This window comes from Lampetra planeri, chromosome 1, assembly GCF_965212315.1.
Source record: "Lampetra planeri chromosome 1, kcLamPlan1.2.h2, whole genome shotgun sequence".
Lineage (NCBI taxonomy): Eukaryota > Metazoa > Chordata > Hyperoartia > Petromyzontiformes > Petromyzontidae > Lampetra > Lampetra planeri.
In genome coordinates, this window is record NC_136107.1 from 8237802 (window position 1) to 8263491 (window position 25690).

The 25690-nt window shown below is 44.5% G+C and overlaps 1 protein-coding gene across 2 annotated transcripts; it reads right to left on the bottom strand.

The window, feature by feature from the left end:
• Positions 1-9769: 9769 nt before the first annotated feature.
• On the bottom strand, positions 9770-25071 carry LOC144738406 (spastin-like). 2 transcript variants are annotated; one of them, XM_078621476.1, is made up of 16 exons: positions 24920-25071; positions 23677-23760; positions 23475-23564; positions 22875-23014; positions 21583-21704; positions 21104-21197; positions 20434-20508; positions 19778-19849; positions 18512-18587; positions 17417-17508; positions 16908-16987; positions 16121-16163; positions 15309-15388; positions 13965-14035; positions 11799-11839; positions 9770-10622 (listed from the first exon to the last, which is right to left on the bottom strand). In XM_078621476.1, exons 1-16 carry the CDS (start codon positions 24999-25001, stop codon positions 10503-10505), a joined length of 1362 nt encoding a protein of 453 aa, XP_078477602.1. In that variant the 5' UTR covers positions 25002-25071; the 3' UTR covers positions 9770-10502. The 2 variants fall into 2 exon arrangements, with proteins under 2 accessions (XP_078477602.1, XP_078477652.1); XM_078621526.1 differs by having other exon boundaries at positions 23475-23604; positions 24920-25052.
• Between the last annotated feature and the right edge of the window lie 619 nt (positions 25072-25690).

Here is a 25690-nt window from a genome sequence, read left to right on the forward strand (position 1 = left end):
TGGTGGTGGTGTTGGTGGGTGGTGGTGTTGGTGGGTGGGTGGTGGTGTTGGTGGGTGGGTGGTGGTGTTGGTGGGTGGGTGGTGGTGTTGGTGGGTGGGTGGTGGTGTTGGTGGGTGGGTGGTGGTGTTGGTGGGTGGGTGGTGGTGTTGGGTGGGTGGTGGTGTTGGGTGGGTGGTGGTGTTGGTGGGTGGGTGGTGTTGGTGGGTGGGTGGTGGTGTTGGTGGGTGGTGGTGTTGGTGGGTGGGTGGTGGTGTTGGTGGGTGGTAGTGTTGGTGGGTGGTGGTGTTGGTGGGTGGTGGTGTTGGTGGGTGGGTGGTGGTGTTGGTGGGTGGGTGGTGGTGTTGGTGGGTGGGTGGTGGTGTTGGTGGATGGGTGGTGGTGTTGGTGGGTGGGTGGGGGTGTTGGTGGGTGGGTGGTGGTGTTGGTGGGTGGGTAGTGGTGTTGGTGGGTGGGTGGTGGTGTTGGTGGGTGGTGGTGTTGGTGGGTGGGTGGTGGTGTTGGTGGGTGGTGGTGTTGGTGGGTGGTGGTGTTGGTGGGTGGTGGTGTTGGGTGGGTGGTGGTGTTGGTGGGTGGGTGGTGGTGTTGGTGGGTGGTGGTGTTGGTGGGTGGGTGGTGGTGTTGGTGGGTGGGTGGTGGTGTTGGTGGGTGGGTGGGGGTGTTGGTGGGTGGTGGTGTTGGTGGGTGGGTGGTGGTGTTGGTGGGTGGGTGGTGGTGTTGGTGGGTGGTGGTGTTGGTGGGTGGTGGTGTTGGTGGGTGGGTGGTGGTGTTGGTGGGTGGGTGGTGGTGTTGGTGGGTGGGTGGTGGTGTTGGTGGGTGGTGGTGTTGGTGGGTGGGTGGTGGTGTTGGTGGGTGGTGGTGTTGGTGGGTGGGTGGTGGTGTTGGTGGGTGGGTGGTGGTGTTGGTGGGTGGTGGTGTTGGTGGGTGGGTGGTGGTGTTGGTGGGTGGTGGTGTTGGTGGGTGGGTGGTGGTGTTGGTGGGTGGGTGGTGGTGTTGGTGGGTGGGTGGTGGTGTTGGTGGGTGGGTGGTGGTGTTGGTGGGTGGGTGGTGGTGTTGGTGGGTGGGTGGTGGTGTTGGTGGGTGGGTGGTGGTGTTGGTGGGTGGGTGGTGGTGTTGGTGGGTGGGTGGTGGTGGGTGGGTGGTGGTGTTGGTGGGTGGGTGGTGGTGTTGGTGGGTGGGTGGTGGTGTTGGTGGGTGGGTGGGGAACCACTAATTGTTGTTGCTGCTCAGCCCCGTCGCGTCGCTCTCTCACGCCGAGTCGCGCTCGGGCAATGGGCGGAAGGCACCGCACGCCTTCCCCGTCCATTTACTCCACCACCACCACAACCCATCACCCCTCCGCCCCCCTCGGCGCTCATTGTTTGTTCCCTCGCCACTTTTTATGTTCTCCGTGCGAGAGGCCACGGCGGCGCAGAGCGCGTCTTCTGAGAACCACAACAAAACAATGGGGGAGGAGGCCCTCATGCCTGCTTTCAGTAGTTGGTGTTGTTCCTCGTGAGTTTTTTCTTCTTCTTCCACTTTCTGTTATTTCTGGCCACCAGGTTGTTTGTTTTCTTATTTGATTTGTTATTCTACCCCACCCCGCTGCCCTCCGTTAACATGAGCCTCGTTTTGTGCCTCGTTTTGTGCCGCGACTGCCTTGAAGAACAGCGCATTGAGACCGAGCGAAGCCCAACTCAAATACTGTTTCGTTAACTGGAGCACTGGACATGTATTGTTATCGCACCAGGCAGGACATTTACTATATAATAACTCATATCATGGTCTGGGTGAGCCAAAGGTGGCTTTTGTAGCCGCTATAGGCTTCACCTGTGATGAATCGCGCACACAATTGTGCAATCCGTAGCGTATGGGCAGAGGCGTAGCTAGGATATTTTGCGCCCGGGGACGAACTATAAAATTGGCGCCCCCCCCCCCCCCCGTTTAATCACATTTTCCTATTACATCGAATAAGGAATAACAATTTAAATTTTAATGAAGCATTGTATTTAAAGAAGCAAATTTATAGAAATTATATTACATGGCTCACTTACTGTCGTAGACTGGTTGGCATAGTCTACAAAAGATACATTTTTCTTGATTTCACTGTCGCAAACTGGTCAATCACGTAATCAAATCAGTTTTTTCCAATGTTTCTCTTTCAACGCTAAGAAGAGCAAGATCGCTGAGACGATCTTGTCCCATTGAAGCACGCAAATACGACAGAATAAGTTTCAATTTGCTGAACGACCGCTCACAGCTTGCAATTGAAACTGCTATTGTTAATAAAATTTGCAGTGAAATCGCAAATTCGGAAATATGTCGTCTCCATAAAACACAATAAAACCAAGAAGATCCAAAGGAGTTTCTGGTAGAACTTCATTCCGGTTACTGAGCAGCATTTTGCAATCTCCAATTTCTGTGAAAAGTTCGTGGCCATTGATGTCGGTGTCATAGAAATTTCCAAAATCTGTGCAATTTCGACGAATTGCATCGACATCTGTGTCGGATAGAAGAATTTTGACGTCCAGCAGAAATCCAAATTTTGTGTTCAGGTCTTTTAGTCGTAAAAACCGTGTTGACATCTCCTGTTGAAGTCGATCAAATACGTTCTTCATAACGCGCACAATTTCTTCTTCTGCTGAAAGTCCTGCATCTCTTACCAGTTCTCCTGGCATCTTCCGACGTCGCCTAATTCTTCTGTCCACATCTATCCCCCAGGCTATGCATCTTGTTTTGGCGTTTTCTACAGTAACTTGGCTCAAATCATCACGAAGCTTGACAAATTCATGCTCCAAAGATTCAAGATCAGTTGCTGCTTCCTTGAAATTCATAGTAGGATCCTGTAAGCGCTTCTGAACACGATCAATTTTTCCAAGAATTACATTCCAGAAATGTAATAAAACTATGAAGTTAAAACTTAATACGCATGCCTGTAACTGTTCTGCATCACTTCTGGTTTCAGGCGTCATAGTTACGTCCTCCGATAATTTGTCTGGCAGCCCTACTAGTTCATCCAGTCCTTCAAAGATAGCTTTAACAGCTTCTGATCGTGCACTCCAGCGTGTTTCAGACTCCCGCTTTACTGTGATGGGCACAGCTTTTTTTAACTCTTCCCAACGAATTGTTGAACGAGAGAAAAACAAATATATACTTTCAACTGTTCCAAAAAATATGACGACAAGTGGATCCTGTTTAGCTGAGTGTACTCCTGCTAAGTTTAAGCTGTGGTTGTCACAGTTGACAAACAATGCTCTGTGATTTGTCACATATTCGTTGTTGAAGGCCGGATATATGCCCAGTCATCACAGCAGCATTGTCATAACATTGTGCCCGACAGTCGGCTAGAGGTATGTTGTCAGATTTCAGTCTCTCGACGATGACTCTTTCTAGGCTTGCTGCATCTTTTGCATGTATCTCGATATAACCTAAAAATTATTCTTTAATAGTTACTTTTTTAGTTTGAAAATCCACATCCACAAATCTTATGACCTGAGAAAGCTGTTCCCGATGTCCTAGATCCGGAGTTGAGTCAAGTAAGATACCGTAGTACTTGTTTTTCCTGATATCACCCAACAATTGGTTCTTTACAGTCGACGCAAGTATGTGGATAAATTCATTCTGGATTTCCGGTGACAAATAAGAAACTGATCCCGGATTTTCTCCTGCGTGCTGTACGTGTTTTGCTAACAATGGGTCATACTGAGCAACGAGTTTGATCAGCGCGAGAAAGTTTCCAACATTTTTATCCTCATCCGCATTCAAATTTTCCTCATGGCCACGTAGTGCCAAATTTTGTGAAACCAGAAACTTAATACAGGTGAGTATTCTTTGCAATATATCTCGCCAACGTTGTTTTTCCAAATGAATCTGAGCTTGAACCACTGCGTCAATTCCATCCAGTACCATCAATTATCCTTCGTTCGGCTTCCTTCCATGTAGTAAAAGCTGTGCGGTGGCTAGGATTGTTTTCATGAGAATTTTGTTTTTCTGGCTTTCTCCACTTGTTGAAACCGTTTTTTAACTCAAACGAAGCTCGTGAGTTTGAACTCGATGATGTAAATAATAGACAACAGAAACAGTAAGCAGCTTTATTGATTGGTAAATATAATAGCCACGAACGATTCACTTCCTCTCCGTTCGCTAGTCGGCGTTTAAACCATGCTGATGTAATTGAACGTTCTCTGGATACTGATGATAGATTGTCTCTGTGCTGAAAAGGCAAGGATCCGAGAGTAATCATTTCATTGCGAAGAGGCTGTGATATTTTCGATAGCTTCGTCGTTTTATCAAAATTTAAGTAGCCAACATCGTGAAACCTTAGTACAGCAGGAACAGCATCATAATGAGTATTTTCAGCTTCTCTATCAGAAAATTCTTCTATCTCATCTTCCCCGTTACTGTCAACAAGTTCATCATCATGTTGAACCTGTTCAACGACGACGCCCTGGTCTTCAGTGTTTTCGGAGTCTTCCTCAACATAGACAGTAACATCTGTCTGAACGATGTTTTTCTCCGAATCCTCAATGTCTTCAACCTTCTCGTTTACATGCTCTGAAATAGGTGGTTGATAGCCGCCATCTTCTGATTCTGAAGAGTTGGAGTTTTCAGCTTCAGCTTCTTTCTTCTTGGCTTTCTTTAAAAAGCTAGCCAGTAATGTACTTGACTTCTTTGATGCCATTTCAGCTTGTTTTTTTCTTTTACGACATTGAGCTCCACTTCGTTTTCTTCCTGACATGGCTGACAAAAATTATAAATATATTATTATATCACTGAGTACACTGAAGTGAAAAAAATATGTGTAGGCCTAGACAATAACATAGTGGCACTGGCATAGTGCTACTACAATAAATAATTATTATAATAATTAGGCTATACATGCAGATTAAAAGTACATAATATATACGCTTAAAGGCGGATTATGCTGCAGATATTTAAAAATATCGATATATTAAATTGTATTCTATATTTTAAAAACATTAATTTATTTATCAAAAAATATAAAACATACATCTTGTTGTTCAAGTAACCAAAATAGGTCGCCGCTTTGGACGCCACCGCCTATAAGCTTCTACTGTCGGTCGTACGCGGCCATGTAACGGCATAGACTTACCCGCCGAGGTTGACGCTCGTCCGGTGGCTTGTAGTCGTGGCAAGGTGGTCTAGCTAACACAGTAACACTCTCACTTGGTGTCCGCCAGCGAGCATGGCTCGGCTCTTAGGTCAGTTCAAATATAAGGTACGAGCGACGTACACGTATAAGTGAGCCTTGTAGTAAATGCTGCTAAATGAAGGCCACGCTATGTTGACGTGCGTGGGCTACTCCGGCTGCTGCAGCTGCCTGGAGCGTGATGTCACTAATAAGAACAAAAAATAGGCCGTTGTAGTTTCCGCCACCAAAAAACAGGCCAGTGACTAAGGCTGAAAGACTGCGCCTGTCTGTTGTTTGGGACGTTCTTCCATGTAAGTTCTTAATAGGCGCGCGTACCAAAATGTAATTACATGACATGTAGGCTGTGTGTGGCGGGATATATAAACTTTTAGGTTGAGGTGTAGATTGTGGAGTAGTTTCAGGCTGCCGCGCCCGCCGCAATAAGTTATCACGTGACGTTGTAAGCCTCATTTTGGCGCCCCTTTACCTTGGCGCCCGGGGACACGTGTACCCCCCTGCCCCCCCTAGCTACGCCTCTGCGTATGGGACCCTAATAAACGAGTTTGGACAGCAACGGAGAGCCAGATGCGTTTCATTATATTCGTTATTATTATTTAAGATCAGGCGATGGTGATCGGTGATTGTACCCCGAGCCCCCCCACGTCCCCAATAGACATGTTGGGCCATCTTCTGGACCGAGGAATTCGGCTGCGGTGTTGTGACGTGGTGGGCTATAGCAGATACACACAATGCACTTCTGAAAAAGATGACTTTTGAAATAAAGTCCTGCCGCTTCACAAATCCCTTGTGTTCAGAACAGTTTACAACTCATCGTCTCCGAACTTTATAATTTGTATTGTTGTCTATTAAGCCGACCTGTCCACCCCCCACTCGAAAAGATTCAAACGACAGGAGGAGAGGTGACAGAGCGGACCGGCTACACTTGTCAAATAAAAATACCCAAATTACAATACTTGCTCAAAATTGCGTTTGGTGGTCCTGAGCAAGTGTTCTAACCAATCCACATTCGTTTAGCCGACTCGTTCGTGCGACAGTAACTATTGACACACAAACGAATGTTTATATAGTTCGAGCTGTATAGGCTTTAGGGAGATAGGACGCTGCGGTCCGTTTGACCCTCCACTGCAATTGAACACTCTCACTGCGATCCGTCAAGTTGGCTTGCGTGCTGCAACATGAAAGGTGCCGAGACGGATATTGCTTTTGGTTAGACCCTCCATGGCAGACGGGAACGTTTTTAATGGCATATTACAAGTGTTAATCATTGCATGTTAACAGTTATGGTATGGATCAAGAAAGATGAACGCATGATAAAGCAAACTAAACAAGAGCTGAAACGTGTACCGAGACATGGAAATGGTGCATACTTCGAATTACACCGAGAGAATGAAAGAAGAATACGTGGAGCTGAGAGCAAACACAAAGACATACAGTATTGGCTATACTGGTAGGAACCACCTGGTTCCACCAGCCCACAGGGGATTATTGTGTCCGTCCGTCGTGTATCAAAAAATGGGAGGGGTGGGGCTGTGTGAGGAGGAGAGGGGCTGGGTGGGGAGGGGCTGGGTGGGGAGGGTGGGGCTGGGTGGGGAGTGGGAGGGGTGGGGCTGGGTGGGGAGGGTGGGGCTGGGTGGGGAGGGGCTGGTCACCCCGTGGTGCCCTTATAAAACTCAACGTTTTACCTACTCACGCCGACTTGTGCCCACCCTCACAGTCGGGCATATTTGCGGAATACACCACGCCGCCGTTGACCTTGGCCATTGACCGAGCAACCCAACGTTCCTACCAGCTCCCTCCGCAGGATTGTGTTTTAAAAAAGTGATATCGGGCAGGAGGCGTCACTATCTAGACCTTATTTCGCACCGTACGGAGCCAAACGTGCTAATCAGAGGTGCGGGGTAGAAGGTATGACGGCCGGTGGTCGAGACTAACCATGGAGCGGCAGCCAGTAGAGAAATTACGGCACAAAAGGACGTCCCCCAACGAGATGGAGTGACGAGGATGGGCTCGTGTCCAGAAGTAATACAGATTGTCGAATCGTGTAACTGCGAGGGGTTAGGATTGTCGCGATTCATGGCCACAATTCAATGAGATAGATTTTTTTTTTCAACGCGGGTTTGATTGTTGGCATCCAATGATGCAACTCATACGAAATGAAAAAGCGCCAAATCTCACCACGCGTGAGCTGGGATTAAGAATCTGTGCGATAGCGCCCCCTTACAACGCGTCCCGTAGAGGCTGCGTCGTTCGGTTTGAGACGTTCGCAACTTTGCCGATGGCAGCGGCCACTCCAAACGGCGTCGTGCGAACAGTTACAACACTGCACTTGCAACACTCATCGTGCTGTTTGTTACCATCCGATTGTCGATTTGGGTCTGTGCTCAGCAATTGGGTGGGTTCAAAGAAAAAACTGTCCACGCGGGCTGATGTGATTGGAATGAGATCAGAGATTGCGTTCCATTCTCAGTCACGACGAGGCAGATAACATGGAAGCGTTAATTGAATGCTTAGGGGTGGAAGGGTGGCATCGAGTGTGGTGGACTGTGCTACAAACCCGGCCACCTGAGTTTGATTTCCATCCACGGCTAACATCAGATGCGAATGATAGATTAACCGGACAAAATTCACCCCCCTCCCTGCCATTCTTCACCAATCAGCGTGAAGTATGGTTGAGACATCCCCATGACCTTTAGGACATGCACGACGCCTTCATGGTATACACGACTTCGTGCTCGGGTACACATTTCGTGCAGTGCAAAGGACTGCTTTAGCAACCTCCACTAATCCACATCTTCACCTTGACCATGACCAGACGCAATAAAACACAAAGCAGCTCAAAGGAATGTAGTGCGGCATTTTAGCGGAATTTAAACTTGTCACATAGTCCTCCTGCTACCTGCATCAAGCAATGTTTTATATTCCTTCTAGATTTGAAGCTTTCGTGACTGCAAGGATTCATATTCTTAGTTTTTTTTCGGTGAAGTCACATAGGTAAAACATTAAAATTAATGAAAGTAAAATAAAATAAAAATCACGACGTTTCGGAGGCAACACAAGTCTCCGTCATCAGGTGGGACCGTCACAGCCAGATTTGCTGCATCAAGTGAGGCAATGATTCAAGATGTAATCCCTTAAAAGCAAGTTGAGAGGGGGGGGGGCTCATCAGAATGTGGTAGCCAATGAATGGAACGTATCGGGAGGGAGGGGGGCGGGGCTCAAGGTTCTCTGCAAACCTCCTGGCTACCATCAAAGGTTTGTACACGAAGCCATACAAATATACAAACATAGACATAATTTCAACCGTGATGATGGGTACAAACTTAGTAATCATTGGAAAGATGTTATCAACCACGCAAAAAAGATTTAATTACACATTTTTGGACCATCTTATCTGACAGGCACTATTTTACTTTACTTTACCGAGTGTTAACATCCCCAGTGTTTAACAGTACTCTCTTCATTGTTCAGCCAGCACTGGTATAAACATGGGCATTTTCGTTCTTTTCTATCATGTGTATCAACAGGTGCTTGTACACACACATTTCCACATACACTTGCACCACACTCTCTTTTGGCCTCCCCTCCCCCTCTCTGTCCAATGCGTTGGCGTGTGCAGCAGTAGTTGCTTGCGCACAACCACGTCCACGCCGCCGACTTGTACCACGTCGTGCATTCTTTTGGCCGGCCCCCCTCTCCCTCCCGATGCGTTCTACGTGGCACGTCGTGCCGTCTTTGAGCCCCGCCCCCCTCCCTCCCGATACGTTCCATTCATTGGCTACCACATTCTGATGAGCTCCACCACCCTCTCCTCCCCCCTCAACTTGCTTTTAAGGGATTACATCTTGAATCATTGCCTCACTTGATGCAGCAAATCTGGCTGTGACGGTCCCACCTGATGACGGAGACTTGTGTTGCCTCCGAAACGTCGTGATTTTTATTTTATTTTACTTTCATTAATTTTAATGTTTTACCTACGTGACTTTACCGAAAAAACCTAAGAATATGAAATGTTTTATATGATCGATTGCAATCGATTCCTCATCTCCATTAAAACAGGCTATCAGAGATGCATTCTTTGAAGTATTTCACTTAATAGGCGAAAAGGCCGTTTGCTGATTATTTATACTGTAACTTAGAATAATGCAAGACAACCTTCAGTGTCTGTCCTCTTCATTTATAATTACATTACGAATTGTTTCCCCATATCCATTCTGGACTCATATTCATTGTTTTCATTGGCCTCTAATCTGCTAAAATTAACGGAGTTGAAAACTGAACTTGTACATGAATGTGATGTATGGTGGTAGTTTGGAGGCGAGGCGATGGGCTAAGTCCTGAAAATTGCACTCTTATCAGCGGCATTGTAAATGCGGTAGGGCAATGTAATTCACAGAGGTTAGTGAATGGCTTAATAACCTCAATATCCATACTATGCAATATATTTCAAAAACAATCAAATGCAATGAGTAAATTATGTTGTTCACTGCAGAACCACAACATAGTAAATTATGATAGGTGTAAACTTGGAGCTTACATTGCAAATGTACCCGATACCACTCCTCCAACACACGGTTAAAAATAAAAAACACCTACACGTTATAAAACAGTAAACAGCAACGTAACGTGACAATCATTTATTTTATAGAAAAAAAATCTTTGTAATTAACAGACTTATAAAATACATCTTAGGATCACAGTTTCGGTAATGAGCCACGATGAGTGGTTAAGCGCACTGCGCAATGAACCCGGCGACCTGCGATTGCTTCCCTGCCATGGATAACATCAGTGGTTGCGTGATAACTAAACCTGGGCCACCATTCACCAACTTACATTGACCAGCATGACAAAGCATGGCCAAACAACCCCTATGAGAATTCGTCCAGCAGTTTACTGACATGGGGTTTAAAATTGTGTTGTTTCAGCCAAATGGCCCTTCATGAGAGAAAAGGCAACTACATTTGATTTCTAGGCTTGATCCCAAACTTTATAATTTATTGATATAAAACAAACATCAAACAAACACCCATCAATAAGTACTTTCATTGACATCTGTATCCACATTGCATGTTTTCAGAGATATCCCGGTGTTCTCAAGGCAAATACATTATAAAGTGTCGTCCTTCAATGTTTATTCATTTTCCTCTGCTCTGAATGGCCATTGGTTGCAAGGTGAGTCGACAATATACGTGTCTGTTATGTTATTATTTCTTGCTTTTTGTTCATACACCACTCGCTGTCATTGCAGTTCCTAATTATTTATTTTACAAAGCAGCAACATGTTACGTACATCACTGTCAAGTATGCATGCTCGATGTGTAAGCATGTCCAGCTTTTTTTGAGTATAAACACAGCCTAAGCTGTGTCACCAAACTCCTTGTTCCAGTTCAAATATGTAAGGAGGTTCTGGGGATTCACACTTGCTTTGATTTTCTTCAAAGATTCTTTAAAGTCCGACACGCGGATTCCTCTGACCTAAAACAAACATAGGGCAGTTTTTTTTTATATAAACGTGCTAGATCATGTGATAAAAGAAATAATGTAAAGTCAACTTTGGTAAAAGAAACTACAATGGAAACAGTTTTAGTCATAAAACATTGGTCAAGTTCAGGGGAACAAGAAAATTACAACAAACACACGTCACACAAAATTTACAGATATTATTTCGACAAAATCTAACATTTTGTAATTGTACAGTCACGTGATTTTAAAGTATTTTAAGGGTTGTACGAATTGAAATGTTGACGACAGCTTCTGCCTATAATATTTCTTTTTTGTGATAACTTTTTTGTTGTTTGTGCTTTTGGTGTATTTGTTTGTTCATTTCTTAATTTGCTTGGTAGTAGCTGTATATGGGATTTGGTCCTCATATATAATTAATGTACAGAGTTGTGGGATGCTGTTGGCATGAATGACGCTTTATAAAATGAAAGTATTATAATTTTCCAGCTGCGTGAATGAGGTGGACTGAGAAATGTGTTCATGTGTTCCAGCATCCCGAAGAGACGGTGGAGATACGTGACGTGATCCCTAGCTGGGAGTAGAGGTCAACACGTGTCTTGGGAGCAGTGGAATTTGAGCCAAGCTTGATCTTTAAAGAGTTACAGTGAATCAACCAGCAAAGTGAAGCCTTGCCGTTTTCACTTGGAACACGTACGCAAAAGTTCAGCGTTGCCAAATGCTTGTCAAACCATTTTGAACTGCAACTTTTAAAGGTGGTCAGAACATTCTTATAAACTGACTTTAAAATATTGATGTCACACTGATGTACACATTACGAAGTGTATAGACATCCTTACAATGGTAGTCTGCCCCCAGTTTCATGGAAATATTTGCAGTAAAATTTTTTTTATTTAGAAACCAAAATTTTGTTTGATTTGCTTTTTACAAACGTGGGAAAACATGGCTGTAACGCATCAATTCAATAAGACCCCTGTAGGAGGTAGTACAGCAAGCAGGTTGCAAACCTCTGTTTTATGAATTTGAGGTTATATTCGTGTATGTGTGGAGTTACTTTTCACACTGGTGTCTTATCTACCACATACAAAAGGTAGTCATTGGCCAAACATTCCAAGTAAAGATCCTCTTGAAAACAAATCATGAAAATGCAGCAAAACTTTCAGTAAAATAATAAATCAACAAGATACGTACATCATCTGGAGCCAAGTTTTTAACCTCTTCCATGCTGAGTTCTAAAGAGAAAATAAATATGCATCCACAGTTACATTTAAAGCAACAATTATAATGCTTAGGTATTGACAGTGGCGGCTCCTGCTAAATCTCTCAGGGGGGGCAAATGTCTGTATGATTGATAAGGATAAGGTCCACCCATGCAATGGATAAATTAACAGCTTAAGCATGTAAAGGCAACTTCACTTCTTTAATATTAATGAAAAATAAAGTGACTCTTACAATACATCTTGTTTGTTTCTATACTCACTATTATTACAATCCACTCAGTTTCTTTTATTAAAGATTCCACTAGGTGGCGACAAATAATATTGTTGGATGAAACGTGCTTACGTATGATGACGTAAGCACGTTAGTGCGAGCCCTCCCGGGCGCCAGAGAATGCATTGCAGCGCCCGCCCTTCGAAAAAAAACATCTTTGAATGTAAGTCTATGGGACCACTCGGGGCGATTCTCAGCCGGAGTGAAATCGCCCAAAAAGAGGCGGTACTCCACAGAATGTAGCATGACGCTGATTGGACTATATCCAGAGGCACAGAAAACGGCTCGCGAAACTCTGTGGTTGAATGACATTGGTGGTGCGTCGCCCAATCGCCCTAATGAAGAAACCGCCCCTGGGTATTGACAAACATTTAAGTAGCCAGATGTCATGCACAATATCTGGCTTTGTGTCAGAACACCTGTTATAGTTTGAGGCTGAGCTGAAATCCTAGTTGGTGGGGGGGGGGGGGGTCATCCCATTATCATCACGTACTGGTACAGCCCTTTAATCAAGCCACTCACGACTGGATGAGGGCCCTTCCACGCCGTGTGGGACAGAAGGGTTATTTGAGTACACCTTACCACGCTGGTCAATGCCAGTTGGTAAAGATGGGGACCATAGACATGGCAGCATAGTGCAGTGCAACAAAGGAATTTGCTGCATTGCCCTGCGCTGCCTATAAAGTAGCCACATACAGTTCATAACTATAGGGGGAGGGAACAGTGGCGCAGTGGTTAGCACACTGCGCTGTAAATCTGGCGATCGGAGTTCGATTTCCGGCCACGGCTAACATCAGTGCTGAGTTAATCTCCTTTCACCAACCTACACTGAACAGCGTGGTGAAGTATAGTCAAACAACCCCCCCCCCCCCCATTAAAATAATGAACACGTTGTGGGGAGTTAACAGTGGCTGCTCTACGGACAGCATGTCCCTGGAATAGGACTGTGGAATTTCCGCTGCTGGCTCTGGACCACCAACCCAGATGAGCACTACCCAACTGAGCATGTGGACACCTTGACTTTATTATCCTGCAATTATCAGTGGCATATGCATGTCCTATTCTCATTTACAAAAGGTATTGTATAGTGTATGTTGCATGTTTGCAATATAAAGCAAATATTGCACATTATTCTAATGTAAAATGCACATTCCCACTTAAAAGTGTTACAATTGTAATGATTAACCTTCAAAATTCAACTAATACAATTCGCAATCACGATTTTATTCAAAGTTACTTTGCTTTTCCTTCGCGGAGCAAGTAGAACCCACACATACTGTATACACGTACTTGTACATTATTTATAAACAGGTGACAAATCACCGAAATAATATAACTCTTTTGTAAGGGATACCAGGAGTGTGAACATGCACATTCCAAAATACATCAGCGCAGAAAAAAAGGACAATGTAATAGCAATAAAAAGATCAGAAATAAAACTGCAAAAACAAACAACACTATGAGTGATAGCTCATTCAGGTTGTGTTAACACATTCCTGCGGAGGGAGCTGGTAGGAACGTTGGGTTGCTCGGTCAATGGCCAGGGTCAACGGCAGCGTGATGCATTCCGCAAATATGCCCGACTATGAGGGCGGGCACAAGCCGGCGTGAGTAGGTTAAACGTTGAATTTTATAAGGGCACCACGGGGTGACCAGCCCCTCCCCACCCAGCCCCACCCCTCCCACCCAGCCCCACCCTCCCCTCCCCACCCAGCCCCTCTCCACCCAGCCCCACCCCTCCCATTTGTGGATGCACGATGGATGGACAGAATAATCCCCTGTGGGCTGGTGTAACCAGGCGGTTCCTACCAGTATAACACTGAGTGATGAGTGACTGCTTGGTCACACAGGTGAAGTTTCACTCACCTCTGATAGGCCCGAGCGCAGCATCTTTTGCCAGTGCAGTCAGATCACTTGCCGAGTAACCAGTGGTTGTCCTGAAATATTGATACAAAATATTACTAAGGATGGAAACCATTTTAAACATCGCCAGTATTTATGGTCCCTGAACTGAACATACAATTAAAAAGTTGAGTCATGATTGAGTTTCAATTACAGTTAACGACCACCATCACATCACAAGGACACAGCTTCACCACAATCGACAGCCATTAAGCAGAGGGCCTAGGCCTGTCATGCCAAGTGGCAGCAACAGGAGAACTATAGTCCGGTGAGCAGAAGAGAGTCAAAGCCTTTTTGAATTGAGTCGGGTCATAACATTGTCTATGAAGTTGGACAGTGGTAGTATTACAATCAATACATTGTATATGTATTACGTGGCCATGCTGAGGTTTCTCCTAAACCCCGCAAATGTTGAATCTCAACTCATCTACCCAGCTAAGCTATGCGCTACATACAAAAGGACATGCTTAAATTTGTATCTTCTACAGTAACAGGCACAGATCTATGTATGCAGGCTCTCTTGTGCAAGCAGACTAAGAGTGACCGTTGTTTTTGGCCACGTGATCAAAAGTTTATATAATTAGGGGGATAACACGTACCCTGCCATTGTTCTAACCTGCCCCGACCTTTCTCTACTTCGCATGACTTTGATCTTGTTATCGCACAAGTCACATGTTTCTCTCTTTTCCTCGAGCATAGCATTGAGTCCAAATTATACGTTTTGATATGCAACTTAAGACAATGGAATCTCCTGTTCAGCACCATCGGGAAACCATACGAGATGTTATAAAAACACAGTAATTGTACGTTTGAATCTTGTTATTTGACATGCTTTTAAGAATTTGTTCAAAAACAATTAATAAATCTATAATATAATCGAAGAGCTCAAGCAACTATGGCCCATATCGATATCAGTTACAGTAGATTTTGGATGTTTTATTAAGTGTTGCTCTCTTTATGTACTTGGAGGGAGCTACAGATAGAGTTGCATTTGTGTTGATGATTTTAAGTAGTATATCACGAAGAATGACTCATCATTCATATCAGCTGGCAGGCATGACCCAAAACTGGCATTGCAACGTATTACATAGACATCAGCCATACGATTCATATTACAGATGTTACACCAAGAAAACAAGAATTCCCTGCCATTTGTGGCATCTCAGAACAAAGGCAGTAAAGGAGGTGGAAATGCCTGGCAGGGTACAACATTACAACACAGTCGACATTATCATGAAGGAATGGATTCGGATAAGTTAAATGACAAGAGAATGAGGAAATGCAGACAACCTTCGGATATAATCTTACCTGGCAAGTACCGCAAGTTCTTTTTCTGACAGTGGACTGCCATGCTTGGATAAAAGATGGTTAAGAATCTGTTTTCTTGCCTGTAAAATAAAACAGAGTATTATTATAGGAGCTCAGGCTCCAATTTCCACAGTCCCTTCTGGCTCAGCTTAGTTCATGGCTGTGCTTTAACCTCCATGTTGATAACACGTGTTACGTTTACGATTTCCTTCGTTCAATTGTTAAACTCCTGTTCATATACATTTTGAAGGTGTCGAGGTTAACCTGGTCTAGATAGTTGTAAACGAATGAAAGATCAGCTGAAAATGTGTGCATAGGTATTGGCATCGCAGCTGTGCAAAGCAGTCTAGGTATTTTCAATCTGGACGCTAACAGTGTGTCATGTCTTGTGGCACATCCTTGCAGACTCAAGTTTCTGGTGAAATAAAATGTCAAACCAGCTGAAATTTACAAGAGATTAGCTGTACAGCTTGGCGATGTATGTCTGATGCAGAAGTCTGTCTGAGTGATACAAAAAAAATGGATGCCAAAAACCTGACATTTACACAGGTTTTAACGACACATTTATATATTTACGCGATCTAACTCAAAACAACTCTATTATGGACAATCAAGAGGATTTGGGGTTAAAATCCTGGTCAGAGATTGACACTATCATCTCAAAGGTCGATTAAATCAAGCGCAATCATCCAATGAAGGAAGTGGCGGCCTTCACCATGAGTGTGTTAAAGATCCACCAATGACCTCAGGCTGCCAAGGGAAATGAGCGCCAATGTGTTTTTAAACTCCGACTGTATATGGGCAAGACTTACGGCTTCGTCGGGCATGTCGACATATATTCTCTTCGGAAATCGTCTGGAAAACACACACCAGTGCCATTGCTTTCATGCCGACGGCTAACAATATTTGAATATTCATTGACGCAAGCTGTTATTTCTGGTGCACAAACCTTGAAAGAGCATTGAGCAAAATTACGACAGCGATCGAAGTTACCGGCATAAAAGACTGCTTGGGTAATTACAGTTGAATTATCAGGACTGATTTTAAATAATGAGAACAATATCTTTTCAGGAACAATATTCTTCCACGTGTGCTCAGTTCTAGAACACACATTTAATACACGTTACATTTTGGTATACCCAATACCAATGGGAGTGAGACACAAAACAAAGATGAATTATGCTGGTAGGAACCTCCTGGTTACACCAGCCCACAGGGGATTATTGTGTCCGTCCGTCGTGCAGGGAGGGGCTGGGTGGGGAGGGAGGGGCTGGGTGGGGAGGGGCTGGGTGGGGAGGGTGGGGCTGGGTGGGGAGGGGAGGGTGGGGAGGGGCTGGGTGGGGAGGATGGGGAGGGGCTGGGTGGGGAGGGTGGGGCTGGGTGGGGGGAGGGTGGGGCTGGGTGGGGAGGGGCTGGTCACCCCGTGGTGCCCTTATAAAACTCAACGTTTAACCTACTCACGCCGGCTTGTGCCCGCCCTCACAATCGGCCATATTTGCGGAATACACCACGCCGCCGTTGACCCTGGCCACTGACTGAGCAACCCAACGTTCCTACCAGCTCCCTCCACAGGAATGTGTTTAATTAAAATGTGTTTACCGGAGAACGGCTTCATCCAGTTCTTGGGGCCTGTTTGTTGCTCCCATTACCAGCACTCTGTCCTCTGCTTCGCTTTTAACCTGCATGTACGACATTCACAAATTAACATCCACATTCAACCGGTTCCTTTCTACTGCACCATGTGCTGGTCCAGGGTAAATATGGCCCATCAATCCTTCGGGGGTCAATAAAATTAGTACCAATTGACAGAAAGTCAAAAGTGGGATTATATATGTGGAGAGTGGCACTTGCCAGAGGAGTGGAATTCTCACGAATGACTGAGGGCTGCCTATGAATGAGCACTGCCAAAGGCTAGTTTTAGAATGTATAGGCTTTGGCTTGAATATGTACAAATAGCGTTCTCATTGATGTTCGCTCCACAGTGCTTGCAAGTTCCAGATAACCACATCGGTCAGTAAAGAGGATCGCAGCACTTAATGAGTCCTCATTGTGCATCCCATAATTAAATAAACAGCACAGTGCATTACAGTGCAGTGGAGTAAACGTACTCCATCGAACTGCATGAGAAATTCTGTCTTCATTCGCCGGCTTGTGTCATGCTCTCCCTCCTTCCTTTCACACAGCAAACTGTCAATCTCATCTGCAACAGATAAATCAATCACACTTGTTTGCTCCTCAGCCCTGTACAATGAAAGGCTATGTTCACTTTTTCTTCGTCGACATCTCGATCATGATAACAACATAGAACTGTCAAAGCGAATTATGTTTGCTATGGTATAATTCAGACTGCAAGACACTGTGGCAAAGCCACCGTATCCTACTTGTGTCTTTGATTGATATAAGTGGATTTTTTAAAATTGAGCATTAAAAGTCAGTGTGCACACAACCATTGCAGTGTTTAGGCTCACAATATAGTGGCTTCATCTTCTTGGTTTTTTCGGTAAAGTCACGTAGAAGGGAAGTAATAAAATAATAAAAATAAAACATAATAAAATGAAACAATTCTCACGACGTTTCGGCCACAACGCAAGCAGCCGTCCTCAGGTGAAGAATGAGACACTTCAAGCTAGGAACTTACATATAAGCTGGGTTACCGAAAAAACCAAGAAGATGAATCCCTGCAGTCACGAAAGCTTTAAATCGAAATATAGTGGCTTGTTTAACAGTTTGTATACAATTACCCAGAACACAAGCAGAGGTATGCAGCTATTTTTGTCCTGGTTGCATTATAAGCGAACAAAGTGGTTACAAGGATAACTCCTCTCCAGATTGATGCCGAGTTTGACATAAGATCGCAATAATAATAAACGTGAGTTTTGAAAAAAAAAATGTCAAAAAAAGTCTACTTTTAGGAACAGGTTGTCATCGGTTGGGCAGGTGGGGCAGGATGAAGGCAGATTACTGAGCTCGGCTTTCCAGTGGCAGCCAGAGGTCAGAAACCAAAGTCGGTGACCTTGAGTCTAATGGTGGCAGTGTATAAGTAGATCTTGGAGACCAGAATCCACAACGACATAATCTTGAGAAGGAAGCATCAATGTTATTGGCTGCGATTACCTCTTGACCTTGCCAGCTGTATTGAATTCAAATGTTTACAAGTGGCTCAAGACAATTCACAGCATTAACTTAAGGGACTGAATGAGTACCTATGAAGATAATGGATGGCTGCATCTCCCTTGCCACAGCGAACAGGGCACGCATCAGCTTCTCCCCCTCTCCAACCTGCACCACAAACACGGTCATACCTTTTAACAATAACATAACAACTACATCCTATAGCCAAAGCACACCAGAAGGATTTACCAACTCTACTCAAACATCAATGTGTATTGGAAATTATGTTCATTTTTGAACTTGTATAAACACGTATATGCAAGAGGCTCAGGCTGTTCTGGTCATCACACATCTGAAGCTCCACTCAGTAGTGAGGTACTAATTCTTGAGTACTATTGTAATGGGACGCAATTGTGTTGCCCACTTAAATTGTGGACACAAATAGTCGGGCGAAATTAGAAATATCATCCTTGAAAATTGACAACCCTGATCCGATCTGAAATGATGTTTATAAAGCCCAGAGAACAAGATTATGAATTACAAATACCACATTCTTACTTACTCAGAGTTAGACAAAGATAACATAAAACATGTGATTTGAGGTACTGACTTTGATATGCTTTACACGAGTGCACTTCTCTCATTTAGAACTCTGGCTATTTTCTCTGACAAGTAGGGATAGGCACAGACACAATTTCAACCGAGAAGATGGGTACAAACTGAGAAATCATTGGAAGGACGTTATCAACCAGTTTAAATCATAACTGCCTGTGAGGTTTCCACCCTACCTTCCGATGTTAGTTATTTTTGGCTCTGATCTTACATTGACAGGTCTGACATTAACATGCTAATCTCTCACATTAACATAGCCACCGCCGCGCCTTCTCGGATGCAGCTCTCCGATCTAACATTAACATGCTAATTTCGCACATTAACATCACTAGCCCCGTTCACTTCGTTTATGACCCTTGGGCTACACCCATTTTAAACCTTTAAAACAGTCTGCCTCAGCAGCTTTCCTGTGTTTTTTCTTCTGATGACGATAGCTTGTGTTGCGATCGAAACGTCATAGTTTTTTGTTATTTTTCCTTATTTTCTTTCAACCTATCTACGTGACTTTACCGAAAGACCCAAAAAATAAGTAGGGATAGCCAATAACATCACAGAAAAACCATGTTGGTTCTGGCACTCTACCATCTACTCTGCATCCACCCCACCCTCTTCACTCCCCTCCTCTACCCTGCCCACAAACTCCACACCCCCCTACAACACTCCCCCACCCCATATACTCCTATCCATATGCAAACTGTCCCCCCACTCCTCACTACCACATTGCACCTGCTTGTCTTGGTACTCACGTATTTTGACATCATGCTGGAAGCGCTGATGTTGAAAAAAGTTGCACTGCACTCAGTTGCTACAGCTTTTGCCTAAAAAAAAAGATGAACAAATCTCAATATATAGCCAAAAAGTAAGCAGTAGCGGCACTCTTGATTTAGATCATGGTGCGAAGAACTGAGCACACGCTTAACGTTTTATTTTATTTTAGTCATCTTTTACGATCTTCTTGGTTCTTTGGGGAAAATCACATAGAAGGGAAGTAATAAAATAATAAAAATAAAACCTAATAAAATAATTCTCACGACGATTCGGCCACAACGCAAGCAGCCATCCTCAGGTTGTGGCCGAAACGTCGTGAGAATTATTTTATGTTTTATTTTTATTATTTTATTACTTCCCTTCTACGTGACTTTACCGAAAGAACCAAGAAGATGAATCCCTGCAGTCACGAAAGCTTTAAATCGAAATCTTTTACGATGCCAACATTTGACATTACTTTGAGCCATTGCAACAATGTACATTAACCTAGCCTGAAAGAAACAGCGGCACTGTGCGTTTACCAAGAAGGGACCCAATGCCTGCATGTTTTTTCTTTACATTAACAAAACTGTTTTATATTACAGTCATGGCATTCTAACTTAAGCTAATCATTAGCACACACAACAACGCATACCAGTAAGGTCTTCCCGTTTCCTGGAGGGCCAAACAGCAGCAATCCACGGGCAGGTGAGCGCAGACCTGTAAAGAGCTTTACAAAAAAAAACACTTTTATTGCAGACCCTTATGTAAAGTTGCTTCTCGCTAGGTGGCGCTGTGGCACATGATTGACTTATAAACCACAAGTATTTGTTTCATCAGCCACTAAGTATTTATACCACGCACTTTGATAATTATCAAATGCATTCTCCAATCAATTATTAAACATTGAATGTAGCTTAACTAGAAAACCCCCTCTTAATTAGCCGCAAAATAATTATTGTATTGACCTGGGAGGCATGATGAGCCGAGTCGATTCCCAACCAGGAATGGAACTCATGGCATTCCGATGTGAAGGAGTAGCTCGAAGGCGTGCGGTGTTAAAGTACGTGGGGCACAGCGCTTGCAGGGGAGTTTGACATCTTAACTTGGCCAGCTGCTGGGACTTGAGAAGCGAAATCGTACTTATTTTACTTACATGGGGCAGTGGTGATATTGCTGTGTATGAACATGGCTTTAAATCCTCAAGTAAAACAGCACCCAATAGTTTGTTTAGGTTGTATACATTTAAGTTCAAGTGACAGGATACAACTTCTCCTGATGCATAGGTTCGACACAAATGAACAAGATAAGTTTATGTGCAGTACCTCTGGCCTGAGGGAAGGCAAAATTACTATTTCTTGCAGGGTTTGCTTGGCTACTTTCTGTCCTGCAATATCATCCCACTTGACTTGCGGACTCCTGAAAAAGATTGATTCAATCAGGAACATTGGGAAGCCAGGATGTTTGAAGAAAAGAAGTACATTTAGGAGAATGTGTGTACTTGTTCATATGTGAGAACTACAATGTAACTTATGAATCCCCTCAATGCTCTTTGCACATTCTGTATTTAATCCTTTCTATGCATAGGTGGACAGTTATAATGATAATAGTGAAATGTCCAGCAGAATGGAATGAACCAATTACTAAAGTTGCATTGCAGTGTTCCAGTCAAGAGTTTTTCTTTAGTTTATTAGAAAATAATAATTTTTTTAGGCAGCTTTTCTAGCTCACTTTTATATCCGGCTTCCTCGAGAGGTTAAACGATAACAATTGAGTTGAGTGGTATAATAATGTGATCCCATACCTGTCAACAATCTCATTGACGATGAGCTGGGCCATGGTGTTGTCCACGTTGAGAGCCTTCAGTTTCTTGAGCACTGATGGGGCTGTGGGCTGTGCCACTGGCTGCTGCCTGGGCACCGTCGTCTGGATAGAAAGGAGAAGAGCGCGTTAAGTTGTCTACCATTGCTTCCCATAATTCATTGAAATGCACATAAATATATTTAAAACGAAAGATGCCTATTGGAAGCTCCAGACCTAACACAAACACCCAATCTCCACAAACAGCGCAGATCGAAGTAGTAAAAATTACAAGTTGTAATCAGGTGCAAAGGCAGAAGAGCATGATGCATGTCACATCTAACATGATGTGAAAGTGTAGGGAGATGAATTGGCTTGTAACATGAGTGGACCAGTTGATAGGTGGAATAACGTGAGAGACGTCAGAAGAACACAGGCAACAGAAGAGGCAAAGGCTGGTAACAGATGAGAGCAACGGCGATGTGAGCGATGCCTGGAGGGGAGCCACGGCAGGGTCGTCAATAAGGCAAACAGACTTTGAATGAAATCAATCACAGACGTTTTAGCGTTAACATTTTTTTTTATATGAAACACTGCTTGATTCCTGGTATATAATATAATTTTTCAAGATACCGACATAAAATGCCGAAAACTAATGTTAAGATTCATCATGGCAAGCAATGGGAGCATGAAAGCATCAAAAGGAGGTTGAGAATTGTACATTCACAAAAGGTTGCCCTTCGGGAGAAAGACTGAACCATATACCACATCATAGAGAAATAATTATAATCTTGACTTATCATGTTTTCCTGCCTCAGCAGCTCTCCCACTATATATTTCACCTGATGACGATTGCTTGTGTTGCGATCGAAACGTCGTGATTTTTTATTATTTTTCTATCTACGTGGCTTTACCGAAAGACCCAAAGAAAATAATTCTAATATTAGTCTAAGTTTACAACTAGACACATCCAAAGACTATTTTTTTTAATTTGTAGATCACACAAATATCATATGCACGAGACATCAATGTGCAAGGCACTGAGCTTCCAGTAAGAGGTAGTGTGACAAGCAGGTATGTATGTGATCTATCCATGTGGAGTTAACTGCATGTGTTCTCTTGTATGTGTTTTTTTTAGGAACTCTGGTTTCCCCCCACACTCATACAAATTTACAATCAAACTGGCTAAACATTTTTCAGCAGGACCCTGCAGAAAATAAATATGTTCAAGTTCACCTTTCCCGGACATATGAACAAATGGTCATTGTGAACATGAACACAAAGGGCCATTCTCACTCTGTTAGTCGCCACGGCGCGGTGGGACGAGGGCCTTGCTGCTAAAGTGCTCTTGGTTTGAGGCCGGGGTTTACTCTGAGTCGAGGTGCTGGGCACGGGGCCACCTTTGTGGCCAGCGTTTGATCTCGGAACACTCTGTTCTGAAATTACAGCACATTTCATGAAAATACAGCTTGCCCCATTCCGCATGGGATATCAGAGAAAAATAGAACATATTGTCATACCTGTCAACCCCTTATGAGTGCCCCCTACCTTATTACTGACCAACTCAGACCTAATTGGTCACCCCGGTGACCCTTATAAATCTCAACGTTCATCCTATAAAAGTCCCATCACAAGGAAGAAACACAAACAAATAAACATGTTTTTTTTGCACGTATTGAAACGGGATGTATATCCCGCATGGAGCTGAAAACTCAATCTCCCTGTACAAGAATACGGAGCATAAACCGTATGGGTTGACATCTATTTTATGTGGCCACGAGCAGCAGCAGCAGCTAGCAGCGCTGGTGACACACACGAACGGGGGTGAGGCACGGCGAGGCACAACTCTCGACACAACATGAATGGTGACTGCTGCCACGTTGCGATGTCGCTGACCGCAACCCAGCAAGCCGAGCCTCTCTCGGGCCATTTCCAGGTTTCTTCTCATCTTTTCCTGCAGGCTCCGAGATCGCTCGGCCTTCTCCCCTGGCATGAAAAGAAAGAAAAACAAAGACACCAAATCGTTCTACACGTTGAGAAATGATACAAAACATTCCAACGCGGGAAATATTCTCACGTGCTCGTCTGAGTCGGCTACCTTGCCATGTGATGGAGACGCCGATGCCTTTCTCCAGCTCCAGAATCCCTTTCTTGTACCATTTGATCGCCATATTTTTGTCTCCTGTACAGCACAGACAAGTCACATATCACAATGACCCATCAGTCATGGAAGAGGCCTGATATTCTTCAAGGGTCTCTATCTTACCACGAACTATTTTGATTGCACAGCGTGGCTACATCTACCGACTCAGGCTTCCACAGATGAGAGGTTTAAGCTCTGGATAGTGTTACTGTACATGTGCTAAAAGTACAGGCAGTCCCCAAGTTACGATGGTCCGACTTACGATATTTAGATCTTACGATGGCGATACGACAACATTGCCATCAACAACCTAACATCGTTCAAGTATGCAGACGACGGACAGAATCTTGGTGACTACAGTACAATATACGTAACGATACGTTCAATGCATGTATGATACGTAGCTTTAGCGATTTCATTTTAAGGTTACCACAATACGATACGTTCAATGCATGTTAAACGTTTTTATAGCAGATAGGATTGTTTCCTGAAAAAACATTCGATTAAATTGCAGTTCACATCGGCAGGCTAAGAATTTACCTTGTTTTTTACTTTACATTTTACTGTGCAATACAGTATTGTAATACATACAGTATATAGTTTATACAGTACGGTACTGTAAATTGCTCTATTTTGCTAAATTATCACCATTCTATTAGACTGCTGGGCAGGCTATAGGCCATCTTCGACTTACGATATTTTCCACTTACGATGATGGGGGTCGTCGTAACGCATCTCCATCGTAAGTGGTTAATTTGTCCTGCCCATCTGACGGTAAATGTTGCAATGTTGTGCTTGCTGTTGTGGCTCACCCACGGCTACTCATCATTTATATTAAAAACGGTTTTTGAAAAACCATTTTGTTATTTCTTCAACAAGAGTCTTTATTTCTGCGTGTCTACTTATCATATCTGAAGGCTTTTAAACCACGAGCTTACAGTACAGATATTCTCCACAACACTGCTCTGACGTGACACCTTCAGACTTTACACTCAAGACGACAAAATCGATTCGCGGCTCCATCTCTCCTCATCGAAGACCTTTTCAGTTCCACGTCCTGCAAACTTTGAGCCACAATCATCAACTGCTCTCAAAAGCCGCCGCTCCGCCAGGCCTCTCTGATCGCAGCGCAGAATTGACACGGACAGAGAGAGGGGGGGGCAGCGACAGAGAGAGGGGGGGGGAGGTCTGTGATCACCGCTCGGGTTTTCATCCTCGTGGAGCGCTGCGGTGAGGCAGGCGAAAGCGATGCGGTGCGACTCCTTCACGGGGTCCTCCATGGCGGCAGTGGCGGAGACTCACCCAGTGTGACAACATCGCACCAGGGTCCGCGGTAAATCACACCGACTCGCTCACCCAGTGTGACAACATCGCACCAGGGTCCGCGGTAAATCACACCGACTCGCTCACCCAGTGTGACAACATCGCACCAGGGTCCGCGGTAAATCACACCGACTCGCTCACCCAGTGTGACATCGCACCAGGGTCCGCGGTAAATCACACCGACTCGCTCACCCAGTGTGACAACATCGCACCAGGGTCCGCGGTAAATCACACCGACTCGCTCACCCAGTGTGACATCGTACCAGGGTCCGCGGTAAATCACACCGACTCGCTCACCCAGTGTGACAACATCGCACCAGGGTCCGCGGTCAATCACACCCACTCATTCACCCAGTGTGACAACATCGTACCAGGGTCCGCGGTAAATCACACCGACTCGCTCACCCAGTGTGACAACATCGCACCAGGGTCCGCGGTCAATCACACCGACTCACTCACCCAGTGTGACAACATCGCACCAGGGTCCGCGGTAAATCACACCGACTCACACACCCAGTGTGACAACATCGCACCAGGGTCCGCGGTCAATCACACCGACTCACTCACCCAGTGTGACAACATCGCACCAGGGTCCGCGGTCAATCACACCGACTCACTCACCCAGTGTGACAACATCGCACCAGGG

What these genes read in the sequence shown, in the direction of transcription:
- LOC144738406 (XM_078621476.1), bottom strand. Translation starts at nt 25,001, where the DNA reads ATGGAGGACCCCGTGAAGGAGTCGCACCGCATCGCTTTCGCCTGCCTC. An exon ending in GAACTTGCGGTACTTGCCAG is followed by an intron (nt 14,036 to 15,308) that starts GTAAGATTATAT and finishes TCAATATTTCAG; the next exon opens with GACAACCACTGGTTACTCGG. An exon ending in AAAACTTGGCTCCAGATGAT is followed by an intron (nt 10,623 to 11,798) that starts GTACGTATCTTG and finishes TGTTTGTTTTAG; the next exon opens with GTCAGAGGAATCCGCGTGTC.